Raw genomic sequence first — 16,207 nt, 5'->3', positions numbered from 1 at the left:
GAAGTGAATCATCACATATAAGGAGTTCTCAATAAGATCAAGTACCGATTTCTCCTCAGAAACTATGGGGGCCAGAAGGCAGTGCAATGACATATTTAATGTGCTGAAAGAAAAGAACTGTCAGAGATGGGGCCAAGATGGGGGAACAGTCAGATGCTTCCTGTGGTCCCTCTGAAAACAAAGGCCCAAAACAACAATTCAATTGATTATAGGAGCCCTGATCATCAGAGACAAAGTTGAGGAGTTGGACTGAGTGGCAGGGGAAGGAAGAGACAGCTCAGAACCAACAAAGAAGTGCCAGTCTTGAGCTAGCAGGCACCCTGTGGGCTGGGTTAGCTGGAGCACATGGGCTGAGGAGAGCAGTAGGACTCAGGAAGCATTTCACCACATCCGGAGAGACGGGCAGCGGAGAGTCTCCCTAAGACTCTGAAGCTGGGGGAAGTGGAGCTGGATCTGCGAAAGTTAAGTGCAAGCGTCTAACCTATTGTGTGGGATCTAAATAACCCCTCCCCTTCCGGGACTTTCGTAGTAGAGAAGTACCACGTTCCCCTAAACCACCCCACTCCCTGTTCTGCTCCAATACCAGTCTGGCAGTATTCAACAATTGCCACACTGAGTAAGCCAGAAATAGGAGCTATTGTACCCAAATCAGTCTCAAGGTGTTAGGAAAAAAAAAAAAATACCAAGTTCCCTAAGTCAGGAACTCAGGAACTCAGCTTCAAAAAATCACGACGCCCCCTAAGCTAGGAACTGAAGGAAAGCACTGTCCCTTTGCCTAGAGACTAGCATAAGGGGTCCATGGACTGTGAATGTCCTTTACCCCTGACTAGACCTGTGTGGGCCAATCCAACAGCAGAGTCCTTCATTACCATAGAACAACAGCCCATTTTCAATTGCAGCGGCCAAGGGAGAGTTTCAGATTTATGACATTTGATACTACCCTGCCCATTAGGCAGGGTCCTCACCCACCCACATCAGGGGTCTGAGGACTGGAGGTTCCACCCATTCCACCTAGCCACCCATGCCAGGGGTCCAAATGGTGCCTCCCAGTTCTTACAGCCAACACATTGGGTGCCCAAAGTCCGGCTACAAAACCCATCCACCTATGCGCTCTAGGGGAGACAGACACAGCTTCCACCTAGGCACTCAGAGGCAGCCATCAGCCCCCTACCTTGCTCATCACATAGCCCCACAGCAGCCAGATACCTGTGACTGCTCCAATCACCCCTACATAGCCCTGCCCATCTACGACTCTAGGTAAGAATCTGTACCACACACTCGGTGACTGACGACCTGGACACCTGAGCTGAATCTGCACAAGAAATGTAAACAGACTCCTGGGCTCACACACCTAGTAGCAGCTCTAACCACCCGGTGACAGAATGTGAAAGCTTCGAAGATGCCAATAACAAAAGTAGCTCATAAGCCCAGCCTATTTTGGGCATATCGAACAAAACAAAATGCTATGACACAGTAAGCAAACACACAATAAATAAATATAACTATGGAGGGCTCAGAGATAACAGTCAATATCAAATCTCATAAAGAAGCAGGCCAAGATGGCTCCAACAAGTGACCAAAATGAAGAATCAGGAAACCTTCCAGAGGAAGATGTATTGGACTTACCAGAGTTAGAATTCAAAAAATTAATATACAGTACTCTTCAAGAGATCAGGAAGGAGATCAGGCAAAACTCAGACCAAGCTACGGAACACACAAACAAAGCAATCGACGAATTCAGGCAAGCAATACAAGAACAGAACGACACATTTAATAGGGAGCTAGAAACCATAGGGAGGCAGCAACTAAAAATCCAAAAGATTAAGAATAAAATTTCAGAACTGGGCAACTCAATAGAAGGTCATAAAAGCATAACTGAGGCAATGGAAATCAGAATTAGTGAAATTGAAGATAGAGCCCCAACACTAATTTATTTAAGGAAAAATCAGATAAAAGAATTTAAAAAAATAAAGAAATTCTAAGACTTATGTGGGACACTATCAAGAGGAAAAACCTACTAGTGATTGGAGTACCAGAACGGTGGGGGTGGGGGGAAGGGACACAGAAAACACAGAATTGTTTAAGATTTGCTGGCAGAAAAATTCCCTGATATTGTGAAAGACAAGAAGATATTTATCCAAGAACCTCAATGAACCCACACAGGGTAGATCCCAAAAGAATGTCACCAAGACATATCATAATCAAACTTGCCAAAACCAAAGATACAGAATTTGAAGAGCGGCTAGGGATAAATGAAAAGTCACCTACAAAGGAGAGTCAATAAGAATAAGCTCTGACTACTCAGCAGAAACCAGGCAGGCAAGAAGGCATGGAATGACATATATAAAGCCTTGAAATAAAAAACTCTCAGCCAAGAATTATGTATCCAGCAAAACTGTCTCTCAAATATGATGGTGAAATTAGGGCATTTCCAGATAAACAGAAATTGATGGGATTTGTAAAAACCAAACCAAAATTACAAGAAATACTAAAAGGAGTCCTTCGGCTAGAGAACCAACAATATCAGACAACAATTCAAAACTAGTACACAGGATGGAACAACCAGATAGCAACCCAGATAGGGAAGTCACAAAAAATAAGTCAAAGCTAAAAGGCTGAAAATAGGGAAACAGAGACATGAATATGTAAATGATGACAAAGTCAAAACAAAAAAGAGAGACTACATAGTGTAGTCATAGAACTTTCATATGGAGAGGAAGTTAAGGTGATATCAAGAAATAAAAGATTGGTTTAAACTTATGAAGATACGGGTAAATTTTAAGGTAACCACAAAGAAAGCCAACAAAATAAAAAAGAAGAAAAACATAGACTCAACAAATACAAAATCAACAATAATGAAAAAGATGAAAAGAAAATACATAAAGAAAACAACTCACCACAGAAAACTAAGTGGAACAAACCGTCAACACCAGACACGCGAAAAAATACATAAAAATGACAGCTCTAAACTCATACCTATCAATAATTACACTGAATGTAAATGGGTTAAATGTACCAATAAAGAGACACAGAGTGGCAGAATGCATTAAAAAAACCACAATCCATCTATATGCTACCTAAAAAAGACACACCTTAGACTCAAAGACACAAACTAAAACTCAAAGGATGGGAAAAAATATATCAAACAAACAACCAAAAAAGAGTAGAAGTGGCAATATTAATCTCTGACAAAATAGACTTTAAAGCAAAATCCACCAAAAAGGTTAAGGAAGGACACAGTATAATGGTTACAGGGTCAATACACCAGAAAGAGATAATTATGATAAATATATACGTACACAATGACAGGGCTCCAAAATACATAAAACAAACTCTAAAAGCATTGAAAAGAGAACTAGACAGCTCCACAGTAACAGTAGGAGACTTCAGCACACCACTTTCGGTGAAGGACACAACATCTAGAAAGAAATTCAACAAAGATACGGAAGATCTAAATGCCACAATCAATCAACTTGAGCTTATAGACATATACAGAACACTCTATACAATAGCAGCCAAGTATGCACTCTTTTCCAACATACATGGAACATTCTCCAGATTAGACTACATATTAGGCCACAACCCACGACTTAAGAGAATCCAAAACATCGAAATATTACAAAGCATCTTTTCTGACCATAAAGCCATAAAAGTAGAAAACAAAAGCAGAAAGATCAAAGAAACAAAAATTCAAATACACAGAAACTGAACAATACCCTGCTCAAAAACTACTGGGTTATTGAAGAGATCAAGGAAGGAATAAAGAAATTCATAGAATCAAATGGGAATGAAAACACATCTTACCTAAACCTTTGGGATAGAGCAAAAACAGTGCTCAGAGGTCAATTTATAGCAATAAATTGCACACATCTAAATAGATGAAAAGGCCAAAATCAAAACATTAACCCTACGACTTGAGCAAATAGAAAAAGAGCAGCAAAAGAAGTCCTCAGGCACCAGAAGAAAGGAAATAATAAAGATTAGAGTAGAAATAAATGAAATAGAGAATAGAAAAACAATTGAAAGAGTCAACAAGACCAAAAGTTGGTCCTTTGAAAAGACCAACAAAATCAACAAACCACTGTCCAAACTGACAAAAGAAAAACAGGAGAGGAAGCAAATAACCTGAATAAGAAATGAGATGGGTGATATCACAACAGACCCAAAGGAAATTGAAAGGGTTATAACACAATACTATGAAAAATTGTAGTACAATAAATTTGAAAATCTACAGGAAATGAACAAATTTCTAGAAATATACTACCTACCTAAACTAACAAACTGAGGTAGAAAAGCTAAATAAATCCACAACAAAAGAAGAGATCAAAGAGGTAATTTAAAAAACTCCCAACAACAACAAGAAAAAAGCCCTGGACCAGAGAGCTTCACTGGAGAATTCTACCGAACTTTCAGAGAAGAGTTAACACCACTACTATGAAAGGCATTTCAGAACACAGAAAAGGAAGAAATATTCCTGAACTCATTCTATGAAGCTGGCATAACCCTGATACCAGGGCCAAGATACCACAAAAAAAGAAAATTACAGACCAATATCCCTCATGAACATAGATGCAAAAATCCTCATCAAAATTCTAGCCGATAGAATTCAACAGCATATCAAAAAAAATAACTCATCATGACCAAGTCAGATTCATACAAGGTAGGCAGGAATGGTTCACCATTAGAAAAACAATCAATGTAATCCATCACATAAATAAAACACGAGAACCACATGATCTTAGCAACTGATGCAGAAAAGGCATTTGACAAAGTTCAACACCCATTCATGATAAAAAAAACTCTCAGCAAAATAGGAACAGAAGGGAAATTCCTCTACATAATAAAGGGCATTTATACAAAGCCAAAGTCAACATCATTCTAAATGGAGACAGACTGAAAGCATTCCCCTTGAGAATGGAAACCAGACAAGGATGCCCCTTTTCATCACTCTTATTCGACATTGTGCTAGGGGTCCTAGCCAGAGCAATAAGGCAAGACAAGAAATAAAGGCATCCAAATTGGTTAGGAAGAAGTAAAAGTATCCCTATTTGCTGATGATATGATCTTATACACAGAAAACCCCAAAGAATTCACAAGAAAACTTCTGGAACTAACAGAAGATTTCAGCAGTTTCATGATACAAGATAAACATACAAAAATCAGTTGGATTCCTCTAAACCAACAAAGAGAACTTTGAAAAAGAAATCAGCAAATCAATACTATTTACAATAGCCCCCAAGAAGATAAAGTACTTAGGAATAAACCTGACCAGAGATGTAAAAGACCTATACAAAGAAAACTACAAAACACTATTGCAAGAAACCAAGAGAGACATTACATTAAGTGGAAAAACATACCATGCTCATGGATAGGAAGACTTAACATTGTGAAGATGTCAATTCTACCCAAAGTGAACTACAGATAAAATGCAACCCTTATTCAAATTCCTACAGCATTTTTTAACAAGATGGAGAAACAAATTACCAACTTCATGTGGAAAGGGAAGAGGCCCCAAATAAGTAAAGCATTACAGGAGGAGAACAAAGTGGGAGGCCTCACACTACCAGATTTTAGAACCCATTATACCACCACGTTAGTCAGAACAGCCTGGTACTGATACAGCAACAGATGTATAAACCATGGAACAGAATTGAGAACCCAGACATAAATCCATTCACCTATGTGCAGCTGATATTTGACAAAGGTCCAAAGTCCATTAAACGTGGAAAAGACAGTCTCTTTAACAAATGGTGCTGGCATAACTGGATATCCATCTATTAAAAAAAAATGAAACAAGGACACATACCTCCCACCATATACAAAAACGAAATCAAAATGAATCAAAGACCTAAATATAAAACCAAGAACTATAACAGTCACGGAAGCAAAAATAGGGACAATGCTATGAGCCCTAGTACATGGCATAAATGGTACACAGGCCAGAAGATAAACTAGATAACTGGGAGCTCCTAAAAATCAAACACTTAATGCTCATGACAAGACTTCAAAGAGTAAAAAGAGAACCTACAGACTGGGAAAAAAAATTGGCTACAACATATCCAATAAGGGTCTAATTTCTAAAATCTACAAGACACTGCAACACTTCAACATCAAAAAGACAGATAATACAGTTAAAAAATGGGCAAAGGATAAGAACAGACACTTCAAAGACATTCAAGCAGCTAACAAATACATGAGGAAATGCTCATGATCATTAGCCCTTAGAGAAATGCAAATCAAAACTACAATGAGATACCATCTCACCCCAACAAGGCTGGCACAAATCCAAAACACAAAATAATAAACGTTGGAAAGACTGGAACACTTATGCACTGCTGGTGGGAACTTATAATGGTACAACCACTTTGGAAAATGATTTAGCACTTCCTTAAAAAGCTAGAAATAGAAACACCATACAATCCAGCAATCCCATTCCTAGGGATATATCCTAGAGAAATAAGAGCCATCACACAAATAGACACATGCACATGTTCATTACAGCACTGTTCGCAATAGCAAAAAGATGTAAACAACCTAGGTGCCCACCAACAGATGAATGGATGAACAAATTATGGTACCTAATTCCTTCATACACAGAATGGAATATTACGCAAAGATAAAGAACAATGATGAATCCACAGAGCATCTCACATGGATAAATCTGGAAGGTATTATGCTGAGTGAAATTAGTCAGTCACAAAAGAAGAGGAGGGGAATTCACTAACTAGGTAGTAGGCAAGGATCAACTTCAGTGAAGGGAAGGGCAACACACAATACAGGGGAAGTCAGCACAACTGGACCAAAGTAGAAGCTAAGAAGTTTCCTGGACATACCACAATAAAGAATTCTCTTGGTATTTGGATTGGGATTGCACTGTATTTGTACATTGCTCTCAGTAGAACTGACATTTTCATGCTGTTGAGTCTACTTATCTATGAGCATGGTATGTTTTTCTATTTATGTTAGGTCTCTTTTGATTTTTTGCAATAGTGTTTTATAGTCTTCTTTGTATAGGTCTTTTATGTTCCTGGTTAGATTTATTCCTAAGTGTCTTATTTTTTAGGGGCTATTATACTGCTTTCCTGATTTCCTTTTTGTAGTTCTCTTTATTGGTGTATAGGAATCTAATTGATTTTTGTATGTTTATCTTGTATCCTGCTTCTCTGCTGATTCCATCTTTGATTTCTTCTATTACCCAATGGTTTTTAAGTTAGGTGTTACTTAGGTTCCATGTATTTGATTTTTTCCTTGCTCTTCCTGTTATTAATTTCTATTTTTGTGGTGTTGTGATCAGAGAAGATGCTTTGTATTATTCCAATGTTTTTAGATTTTATTGTGGCCTAAGATGTGACCTGTTCTGGAGAATGTTCCATGTGCATTGGAAAAGAATGTATACTTTCTACTATTGGGTGGAGTGTTCTGTATATGCCTATAAGGTCAAGTTGGTTGACTGTGGCCTTTACATCTTCTGTATCTTTGTTGAGTTTCTTTCTAAATGTTCATTCTTTACCCAGAGTGGTATGTTGAAGTTTCTCACTGTTATTGTGGAAATGTAAATTTCTCTTTTCGGTGCTGTTACAGTTTGTTTTGTGTATTCTGGAGCCCTGTCATTGAGTGCACAGATATTTATTATGGTTATAGCCTCATGATGGATTGTCCCTTTGATCATTATGTACTATCCTTCCTTGTTCTTTATGGTAGATTTTGTTTTAAGCTCTATTTTATCTGAGATTAGTATTGCTACTCTGCTCTTTTCTGGTTGCTGTTTGCTTGATACATCTTTTCCACCCTTTGATTTTTAATATGTCTTTCTTTCTAAGGTATGTCTCTTGTAGACAGCATATTGACGGGTCCCGTTTTTTTTTTTTTAATCCATTCTGTCACTCTCTGTCTCTTTATGGGTACATTTAAGCCATTTACATTCAGTGTCATTATCAATAAGTGTAAGATTATTGCTGTCATTTTCTAGTACTTTTTTCTTTCTTTCTTTTTTGTGGTGCTGACATTTTCTTTGTTCTTCTTACTCTCCCGTGCTGAGTTCCATTTGTTTGTGGATTTGGTTTGTTTTTTGTAGATTTTGTGTTTACTAAGACTATGTTTTTCTTCTTTATTTTGATGAAGTTTGTTAACTTTCTTTGTGGTTACCTTGAAATTTACCCCTATCTTCCTAAGTTTAAACCAGGTTTTTATTACTTGATATCACCTTTACTTTCTCTGCATTTGAAAATTCTATGCCTACACCATTTATTCCCTCTTTTATTATTCTGACGTTGATGTCATTAACAGATTGACTTTTCTGGTTCCGTGTTTTAGATCTCTTAGTTGTGTTTTATCCTTGAGAGTTCATTACCTAGGTTGGTATCTGGCTGATGCTGTCCCATGTCCTAGATTCAGGTTGTTGTCTGATGTTGTTTGTTCTCAAACCAAAGATCTTCCTTTAATAATTCTTGTAAGTTTGGTTTTTACATATTCCCTTAATTTTTGTTTATCTGCAAATGTCCTAATTTTGCCATTATATCTGATTGAGTTTTGCAGGATATATTATTCTTGGTTGGCAATTTTTTTCTTTCAAGGTTTTATATATGTCATCCCATTGCCTTCCTGCCTGCATGGTTTCTGCCAAGTAATAAGAGCTTAGTCTTATTGTTTCCCTTTTACGACTTTTCATTTTTCTTGAGCTACTCTTAGGATTCTTTCCTTGCTGTGTTTTGGTGGATGTGATTATGATGTCTTGGTGACTTTCTTTTGGGGTCTATCCTGTATGGGGTTTGTTGAGCTTTTTGGTTGGTCAGCTTTTCACCTTTCATGATATTAGGGAAGTTTTCTGTCAGCAAATCTTCAAAGATCCTCTGTGTTTTCCATTTTCTCCCCATGTTCTGAACTCTGATCATGTGCAACTTTTTGCTCTTGACTGTATCCCATATCATTCTCAGGTTTTCTTCATTCTCTTCTCTGATTTTTTCTCAAAGAAAATGGTATCCAAGGATTTGTCTTCAATTTCACTGATCCTGTCTTCTGTTGTTTCACATTTGCTCCTAAAACCTTCAACTACACGGTTCATTTCTGAAACCTTGTTGCTTATCCTTTGGATTTTGAATTGCTGTTTTTACATGATTTCTAGTTGTCAGTTTATTCTGACATTTTGTTCCTGTATTATTTTCCTGAATTCTTCCATTGCTCGGTCTCTTTTTTCCCTGATTTTGTCTATTTTTTCCTTATTTTGTCTTTGTTTTCCTTCATGTTTTTCCTAATCTTTTGGAGAGCCCTAAATATTAGACTTTTGAATTCCCTATCAGGCAGTTCCAGTGCCCCTTCTTCTACAGGAAGGTCATCTGGTGTTTTACATTAGTTGCTTACTGGAGCCATCCTGTCCTGTTTTAACTCGTATTCTAAAAAGTAAGCTAAATAGTCCTAAATGAATTTATCACTTTAACAAAGAGAAAATCAAATTATAGTTTAACAATAATATAAAGTTTGCTAGTGAAGCATTCACAAGCCTTTGTTTTATCTTAAAATAAACCCTTTAAACTAAATCTACATGTTTCATTGCTTCTTAGTATACTCATTTTCAGGTAGTTTAAATCAAGTTTAAATAAAGTTCACTTTCTCTTAAACCCTCTGCAACTTATTATACCCACTCATTTGTCTATCGTTTTGTTTCACATTCCAGAACATTCAGACACTTTAAATCAGCCATACCACTAAACTCAATGTTTTGTTCAGTTCACTTTTTTCTTTTCACAGCAAGATTGTCTTGGGGAAGAAAGTAGTTTGTTGATTTACTTTCTGTTGTGTGTGTTTGTCTCTGTATACACATATATATAGATACAAACACACATGTAAAGGACATAGATTCTATTAGTTGCCATCAAGTCAACTGCAACTCATGATGACTGTTATGGATTGAATTACATCCCTTCAAAATTAGTGTTCTAAATCCTAATCCCTATACTTGTGGTTGTAATACCATTTGGGAATGGGTTTTCATTGTAATGTTGAAGAGGCCATATCAGTGCAGGGTGCATTTTAAGCCAACCACCTTTGCGGAAGAAATGGAACAGATAAGGACAGAGGAGAAAGTAGAGATGGGAGAAGATAGATGCCCTGCCACATGAAGACGGCCAAGGAGCCAAGGAATAAGGACCTTTCCTTGGAGGCCTGGTGGTGAAGCGGTTAAGAGCTCAGGCTGCTAACCAAAAGGTCAGCAGGTTGAATCCACCAGTCACTCTTTGGAAACCCTATGGGGTAAGTTCTACTCTGTCCTATAGGATCGCTGTGAGTCAGAATTGCCTCGATGGCACACGACAACAACGTAGAGCCAACAAGCCTTCCCCTATAGCCAGCATCTTGAATTTCGATTTATAGCCTCCTAAACTGTGTGAGAATAAATTTATGCATTTTCAAAACCACCCACTTATGGTATTTTTGTTACAGCAATACTAGATTACTAAGACAGTGATCCCACGTGTTATGGAGTAGAACTGCCCCATAGGGTTTTCTTGGTTGTAACATTAACAAAAGCAGATTGTCAGGCCTTTTCCTTCACGGTACTGTTGGGCGGGTTCAAACCCCCACCTTTAGGGTAGCAGTCAAGTGGAAACCTTTTGTGCCACCTAGGGATATATATAAATAATTCCCGCAGTCATTCAACTATGAGTTGAATAATCGGGCACGTCACTTACCCTTTTCAAGCTTAAGTTCTCTCATTTTTAATATAAAATATTTTAGGTCAAATTAAATGATGCATTTAAGGTTTTTTTTTAAATTGTAACTTATAGTTACTGTTTGTAGCATGTCCAAAAAGGGTCCAAAGTACTTTTAAGTGACCACTGTCATACAACTTATATCCTCTCTGTCCATTTTATCTCCCTTAGTAGACAGTGAATATCTTGAGAGCAGGAACTGTATTTTATCAGCATATAGAGTTTGCTTACTGGATGAATGAATGAATGACTCAATGAAAGAATATCTAGTGTTCGGGACTGAGTAAACAAGTCTGACTTTATACTCCACTATTCCCTCTTAATGTCACTGAAAGTGTACTGTTAGTGGCATTGGTAAGTTAATTTTCACGAAACACTGAACCACAAGTAATATTCACTGTCACAAAAATAAGTCCAATGCAAGTCCTTATAACTGGATTAAGCAAACCTCTCCCTCATCTAGCTACAATTTATCTTTAATCTAGGTACAACACAAAGTTTCAGCACTTGTGCTAGTTGGTCAAAAATAAATCCAAAGCTATTCTATTTTCCCTAATAAGAAATTTCACTGAGGAATTTAAATGGTTAGGTTGTACTCAAGGGTTGTGCTATATCAAGACTTGTTCTATATCAACCAAAGTGAAAGACAAAATTTTGGTAATCACCTGAAACTATCCAACTCCTATTGGTGGGATCAATATCCTTAGGAAGCTGTTTCCCACCAAATATGCTACCTCTGCAGGTTTTTTATAAACAGACATTGTCTATGGAGAGCTTGAGAAGTCACACAATTGGAGTGGCCTATTTTAACAGCCCCACGGAACAATTAACCTTGACCTTGGGTTGGCAGCAGAAAGCCTGATTCCCGCATGTTATGGATAGAATTGTGTACCCCAAAATGTCTGTCAACTTGGCTAGGCCATGATTCCCAGTATTCTGTAATTGTTCACCATTTTGTTATCTGATGTGATTTTCCTATGTGTTGTAAATCCTACCTCTACAAAGTTAATGAGGCAGGAATAGAGGCAGTTATGTTAATGAGGCAGGGCTCAATCTACAAGATTGGGTTGTACTTTAAGTAAATCTTTTCTGAGATACAAAAGAGAGAAGTGAGCAGAGAGAAAGAGGGATCTCATATTCCAGGAAAGAAGCACCAGGAGCAGAGCAGGTCCTTTAGACCCAGGATCCCTGTGCTTATAGAACAGTGGAAGATTGATGACAAGGACCTTCTCCCAGAGCTGACAGAGAGAGGAAGCCTTCCCCTGGAGCTGGCACCCTGAATTCAGACTTCTAGCGTCCTAAACTATGAGAGAATAAACTTTTGTTTGTTAAAGCCATCCACTTGCGGCATTTCTGTTATAGCAGCGCTAGATAACTAAACCAAAACCAAAAACCCAGTGCCGTCAAGTCGATTCCGACCCATAGCAACCCTACAGGACAGAGTAGAACTACCCCATAGTGTTTCCAAGGAGCGCCTGGCAGATTCGAACTGCTGACCCTTTGGTTACCAGCCGTAGTACTTAACCACTACGCCACCAGGGTTTCCCGATAACTAAGACATCACATATTAAAAGAACACAGGAATTTCATAAAACATGCAATCAACTACCGTGGAGTTATAAGAATATTTTCTCTGAGAGTTGCGATAGCAAGTATTTATTATTACATCCCAAGAATACTTTTTATCCTCTGTTTCCAGGTCAAGGACATTTTCCTTCATTTATGTACAATTTTAAAAAATAACCACTATTAGTAAATTTGGTATAGTAGTTTGAATATTTCCCCCATAAATACATCTACATCCTAATCCCTGGAACCTATGAATATTACTTTATATGCCCAAAGATGTGACTAAGTTAAGAATACTGGGAGAAAGTTTATCCTGGATTATGTGGGTGGGCTCTAAATACAATCATGTGTATCCTTATAAGAGAGGCAGAGGAAGTTTTGAGATAGATCCTCAAAGGAGACTACACGCAGAGAAGAAGGGGACTGGACCACAGAAGCAGAGACTGGAGGGAAGCAGCCACCGGCCAAGGAAAGCCAAGACATATTAGGCAAAACAGATTCTCCCCAAGAGCCACCAGAGGGAGCACTGCCCCACTGATACCTTGATACCAGATTTCTGGCTTCCAGAACTGTAAGAGAATAAATTTCTGTTGTTTTACGCCACCAGGTTGGTGGTAATTTGTTACAGCAGCCCTAGGAAACTAATGCTGTTGGTATAACTTCTTTAAATTGTCCTCAGTTACTTCTGTACCTGGACGGTTAGAACTTTTATTCAATTTATACGACTAAACCATGGTTTTAAGTGTTTAAGTCTTTTTTGAGGATTTGATATGCTGTAATACTACAGAGGAAATTGTAAGGGCAACCTTCAAAGGGGAAATATGATTGGATATTAGTCTGATTTATATGATCGAATTGAGTTGCAGTGTCCCTGCACGGGTTATAAATCCATAGATATCAGCCTAACATCTCTCTCTCTCTCTGTTTTTTTTTTAATGTGCTTTAAATGAAAGTTTACAGTTCAAGTTAGTTTCTCATACAAAAATTTATACACACATTGTTATGTGACCCTAGTCGCTCTCCCTATAATGTGAAAGCACACTCCTTTCCAATTCATAAACACGGTTTATCGTTCCATTTATTTAGGTCTTCTTTCTTTCCACGATGTTTTATAGTTTTCAACATACAAGTCTTCCATTTCCTTGGTTAAATTTATTTCCAGCTATTGTATTCTTATACATGCTACTACAAATGGAATTGTTTTCTTAGTTTTCTTTTTGGATCGTACATCGTCAGTGTATAGAAACAACTGATTTTTATGTGAAAATCTCTTTTGTTCATTGGTGTGATTCAACAATTTACAATTGACATAATTACTGATATGCTTATATTTAGGTATCTCAGTTTATGGTTTGTTTTCTGTTTGTCCTTTCTGTTTCTTTTTCTTTGTTCTCCCTTTCCTGCCTTCTCTGGATTATTTAATTATTTTTTTAGCTTTCCATTTTATATCTTAGCTATATATGGCCAAATAAACAAGGCTAAATTTTTTTTAGTATTCCACTTTAATGTATCCTATGCCTAGATCTAATATTTGGATATATCTTTGTATTTTCTAAATAGTTGCTCTAAATATAAAAAAATAGGACGTGCGGCCAAGATGGCAGGGTAATCAGACACTTCCTGCGCTCCCTCTTACAACAAAGACCGAAAAAAAAAACAAATGAATCGATCATATACGACAATCTAGGAGCCTTGAACATCAAAGGCAAACTTGAGGAATTAGACTGAGCGTCAAGGGGTGGGAGAGACGGCTCAGAAGCAGTGAGTTGCTAGACCTGACCCAGCAGGAAACGGCACCCTGTAGGCTGGATCAGCTGGTACACGTGTGGTGAGGCACGCAGTGGCGCTTGGCATGCGTTTTCCACATTGGAAGAGACTGAGCAGTGGAGAGTCTACTCAAGCCTTCAGAACTAGTGAAAAACGATGCTCAACTGGCAAAGATAAGTACATGTGTCTAATCTACCAAGCAGATCAAAAAACACCCCTTTTGGGAAGATCCTCTCTCCCAATTACCTGCCCCCTCCCCATTCTGCACTGGGTCCTGGGCTGGCTTCAGCGATTGCCACATCCCTGGGGCCAGAAGTAGGTCTCGGCACACGTCCTAAGCCATTCTCCTGGCTTTGGAGAGGGAACAAACTAACAAACAGGAAAAAATAATCTGCCAGCTTCCCTAAGTTGGGAACCCAGGGCAGGAACAGCCTCTTTGCCTAGGCACCGGCATAAGGTGTCCGTGTCCATGGACTCTGAATGCCTTTCGCCCCTGCATAGTCTTCTGTGGGCCCATTTCAACAGTAAAGGCCCTCATTAGCACAGTCCAAAAGGGTATATACCTGAAGCCTATTATCAACTGTCTCAGCTGTAAGGTAGACTGGCAAATTTGTGACATTTGACACTACTCTGTCCATTAAGTAGGATCCTCACCTACCCACATCAGGGTCCTGAGGACTGGTGGCACCACCCATGCCACCTAGCCACCCACGAAAGGAATCCAATAATAAGTGGTGCCACTCAGTCCTTATAGCCAACAGGAATGGGTGCCCATATTACAGCTGCAAACCCCCCCCCCACACACGCTCTAGGGAACAGGGCCACGCTTTCCTCTCATACACTCAGAAGTAGTGATCAGACCTCTGCCTTGCTCAGCACATGATCCTCCACTGCAGCCAGATATCTGAGTCTACTCCAATCACCCCTGCCCGTCTAGGACTGTAGGCAAGAGCCTATATGGTGACCGACTACCTGGATACCTGAGCTGAATCCATACAAGAAATGTAAATGGACTCCTGGGCTCACATACCTAGTAACAGCTCTAACCAGCTGGTGACAGGACGTGAGAGCTTCAAAGGTGCCAATAATCAAACTGGCACACATGACCAGCTTATTTGGGCATATCAAAACAAAATAAAACAAGAAGCTAGGACACAGTAAGCAAACATAAAATAAATAAATATAATAACTTATTGATGGCTCAGAGACAAGAGATGATATCAAATCACTTAAAGAGGCAGACCATCACAGCTTCAGCAAGTGCCCAAAACAAAGAATCAAGAAACCCTCTGGAAGAATAGAACTTCTTGCAATTATCAGAGGCAGAATTCAAAAGATTAACATACAGAGCTCTTCAAGAGATCAGGAAGGAGATCAGGCAGAACAAAAACATGCCAAGGAACACAAAAAGCAACAGAGGAACTTAAGAAGCTTAAACAAGAAAATAATGAAAAATTTAAGAGGCAGCAAGAGTCCACAGAGAGACAGTAAAATGAAATTCCAAAGATTAACAATAAAATTTCAGAAGTGTACAACACAATACAAAGTCATAGGAACAGAATTGAGGCAATGCAAGTCAGAATTAGTGAGATTGAAGATAAAGCATTTGACACCAACTTATTTGAGGAAAAATCAGATAAAAAAATTTCAAGAATGAAGAAACCCTAGGAATTACGTGGGACTCTATCAAAGGGAATAACTTACTAGTGACTGGAGTGCCACAACAGGGGAAATAACAGAAAATACAGATAGAATTGTTGAGGATTTGTTGGTAGGAAACTTACCTGATATCATGGAAGATGAGAAGCTACCTATCCAAGAAGCTCTTCGAATCCCACAAGATAAGATTCCAAAAGAAAGTCACCAAGACATATTATAATCAAAATCGCCAAAACCAAAGATAAAGAGAGAATTTGAAGAGCAGCTAGGGATAAACCAAAAGTCATCTACAAAGGAGAGTCAATAAGACTAAGCTTGAACTGCTCAGCAGAAATCATGCAAGCAAGAAGGCAATGAGATGACATATATAAAGCCTTGAAGGAAAAAAATTGCCAGCCAAGAATTACATATTCAGCAAAACTGTCTCTCAGTTATGATGGTGAAATTAGGAATTTTCAGAAAAACAGAAGTTTAGGGAATTTGTAAAAACCAAACTAAAATTACAAGAA

The 16,207-nt window shown here is 38.3% G+C and overlaps 2 protein-coding genes across 3 annotated transcripts in view; both read right to left on the bottom strand.

Annotated features, from left to right (window-relative positions):
• The window catches only part of PAK1 (p21 (RAC1) activated kinase 1), a 361,730-nt gene that overhangs the window by 73,388 nt on the left and 272,135 nt on the right, over positions 1–16,207 (bottom strand). The window lies entirely within an intron of this gene.
• LOC126078847 (glycerophosphodiester phosphodiesterase domain-containing protein 4-like) overlaps positions 1–16,207 on the bottom strand; it is an 80,341-nt gene that overhangs the window by 33,488 nt on the left and 30,646 nt on the right. The window contains exon 10 of the mRNA XM_049889664.1: positions 1,504–1,512. Coding sequence (XP_049745621.1) covers positions 1,504–1,512 — 9 coding nt within the window. The remainder of the gene's footprint in view (positions 1–1,503; positions 1,513–16,207) is intronic.

Source organism: Elephas maximus, chromosome 7, assembly GCF_024166365.1.
Source record: "Elephas maximus indicus isolate mEleMax1 chromosome 7, mEleMax1 primary haplotype, whole genome shotgun sequence".
NCBI lineage: Eukaryota > Metazoa > Chordata > Mammalia > Proboscidea > Elephantidae > Elephas > Elephas maximus.
This window is presented reverse-complemented; position numbering and strand designations above follow the sequence as displayed.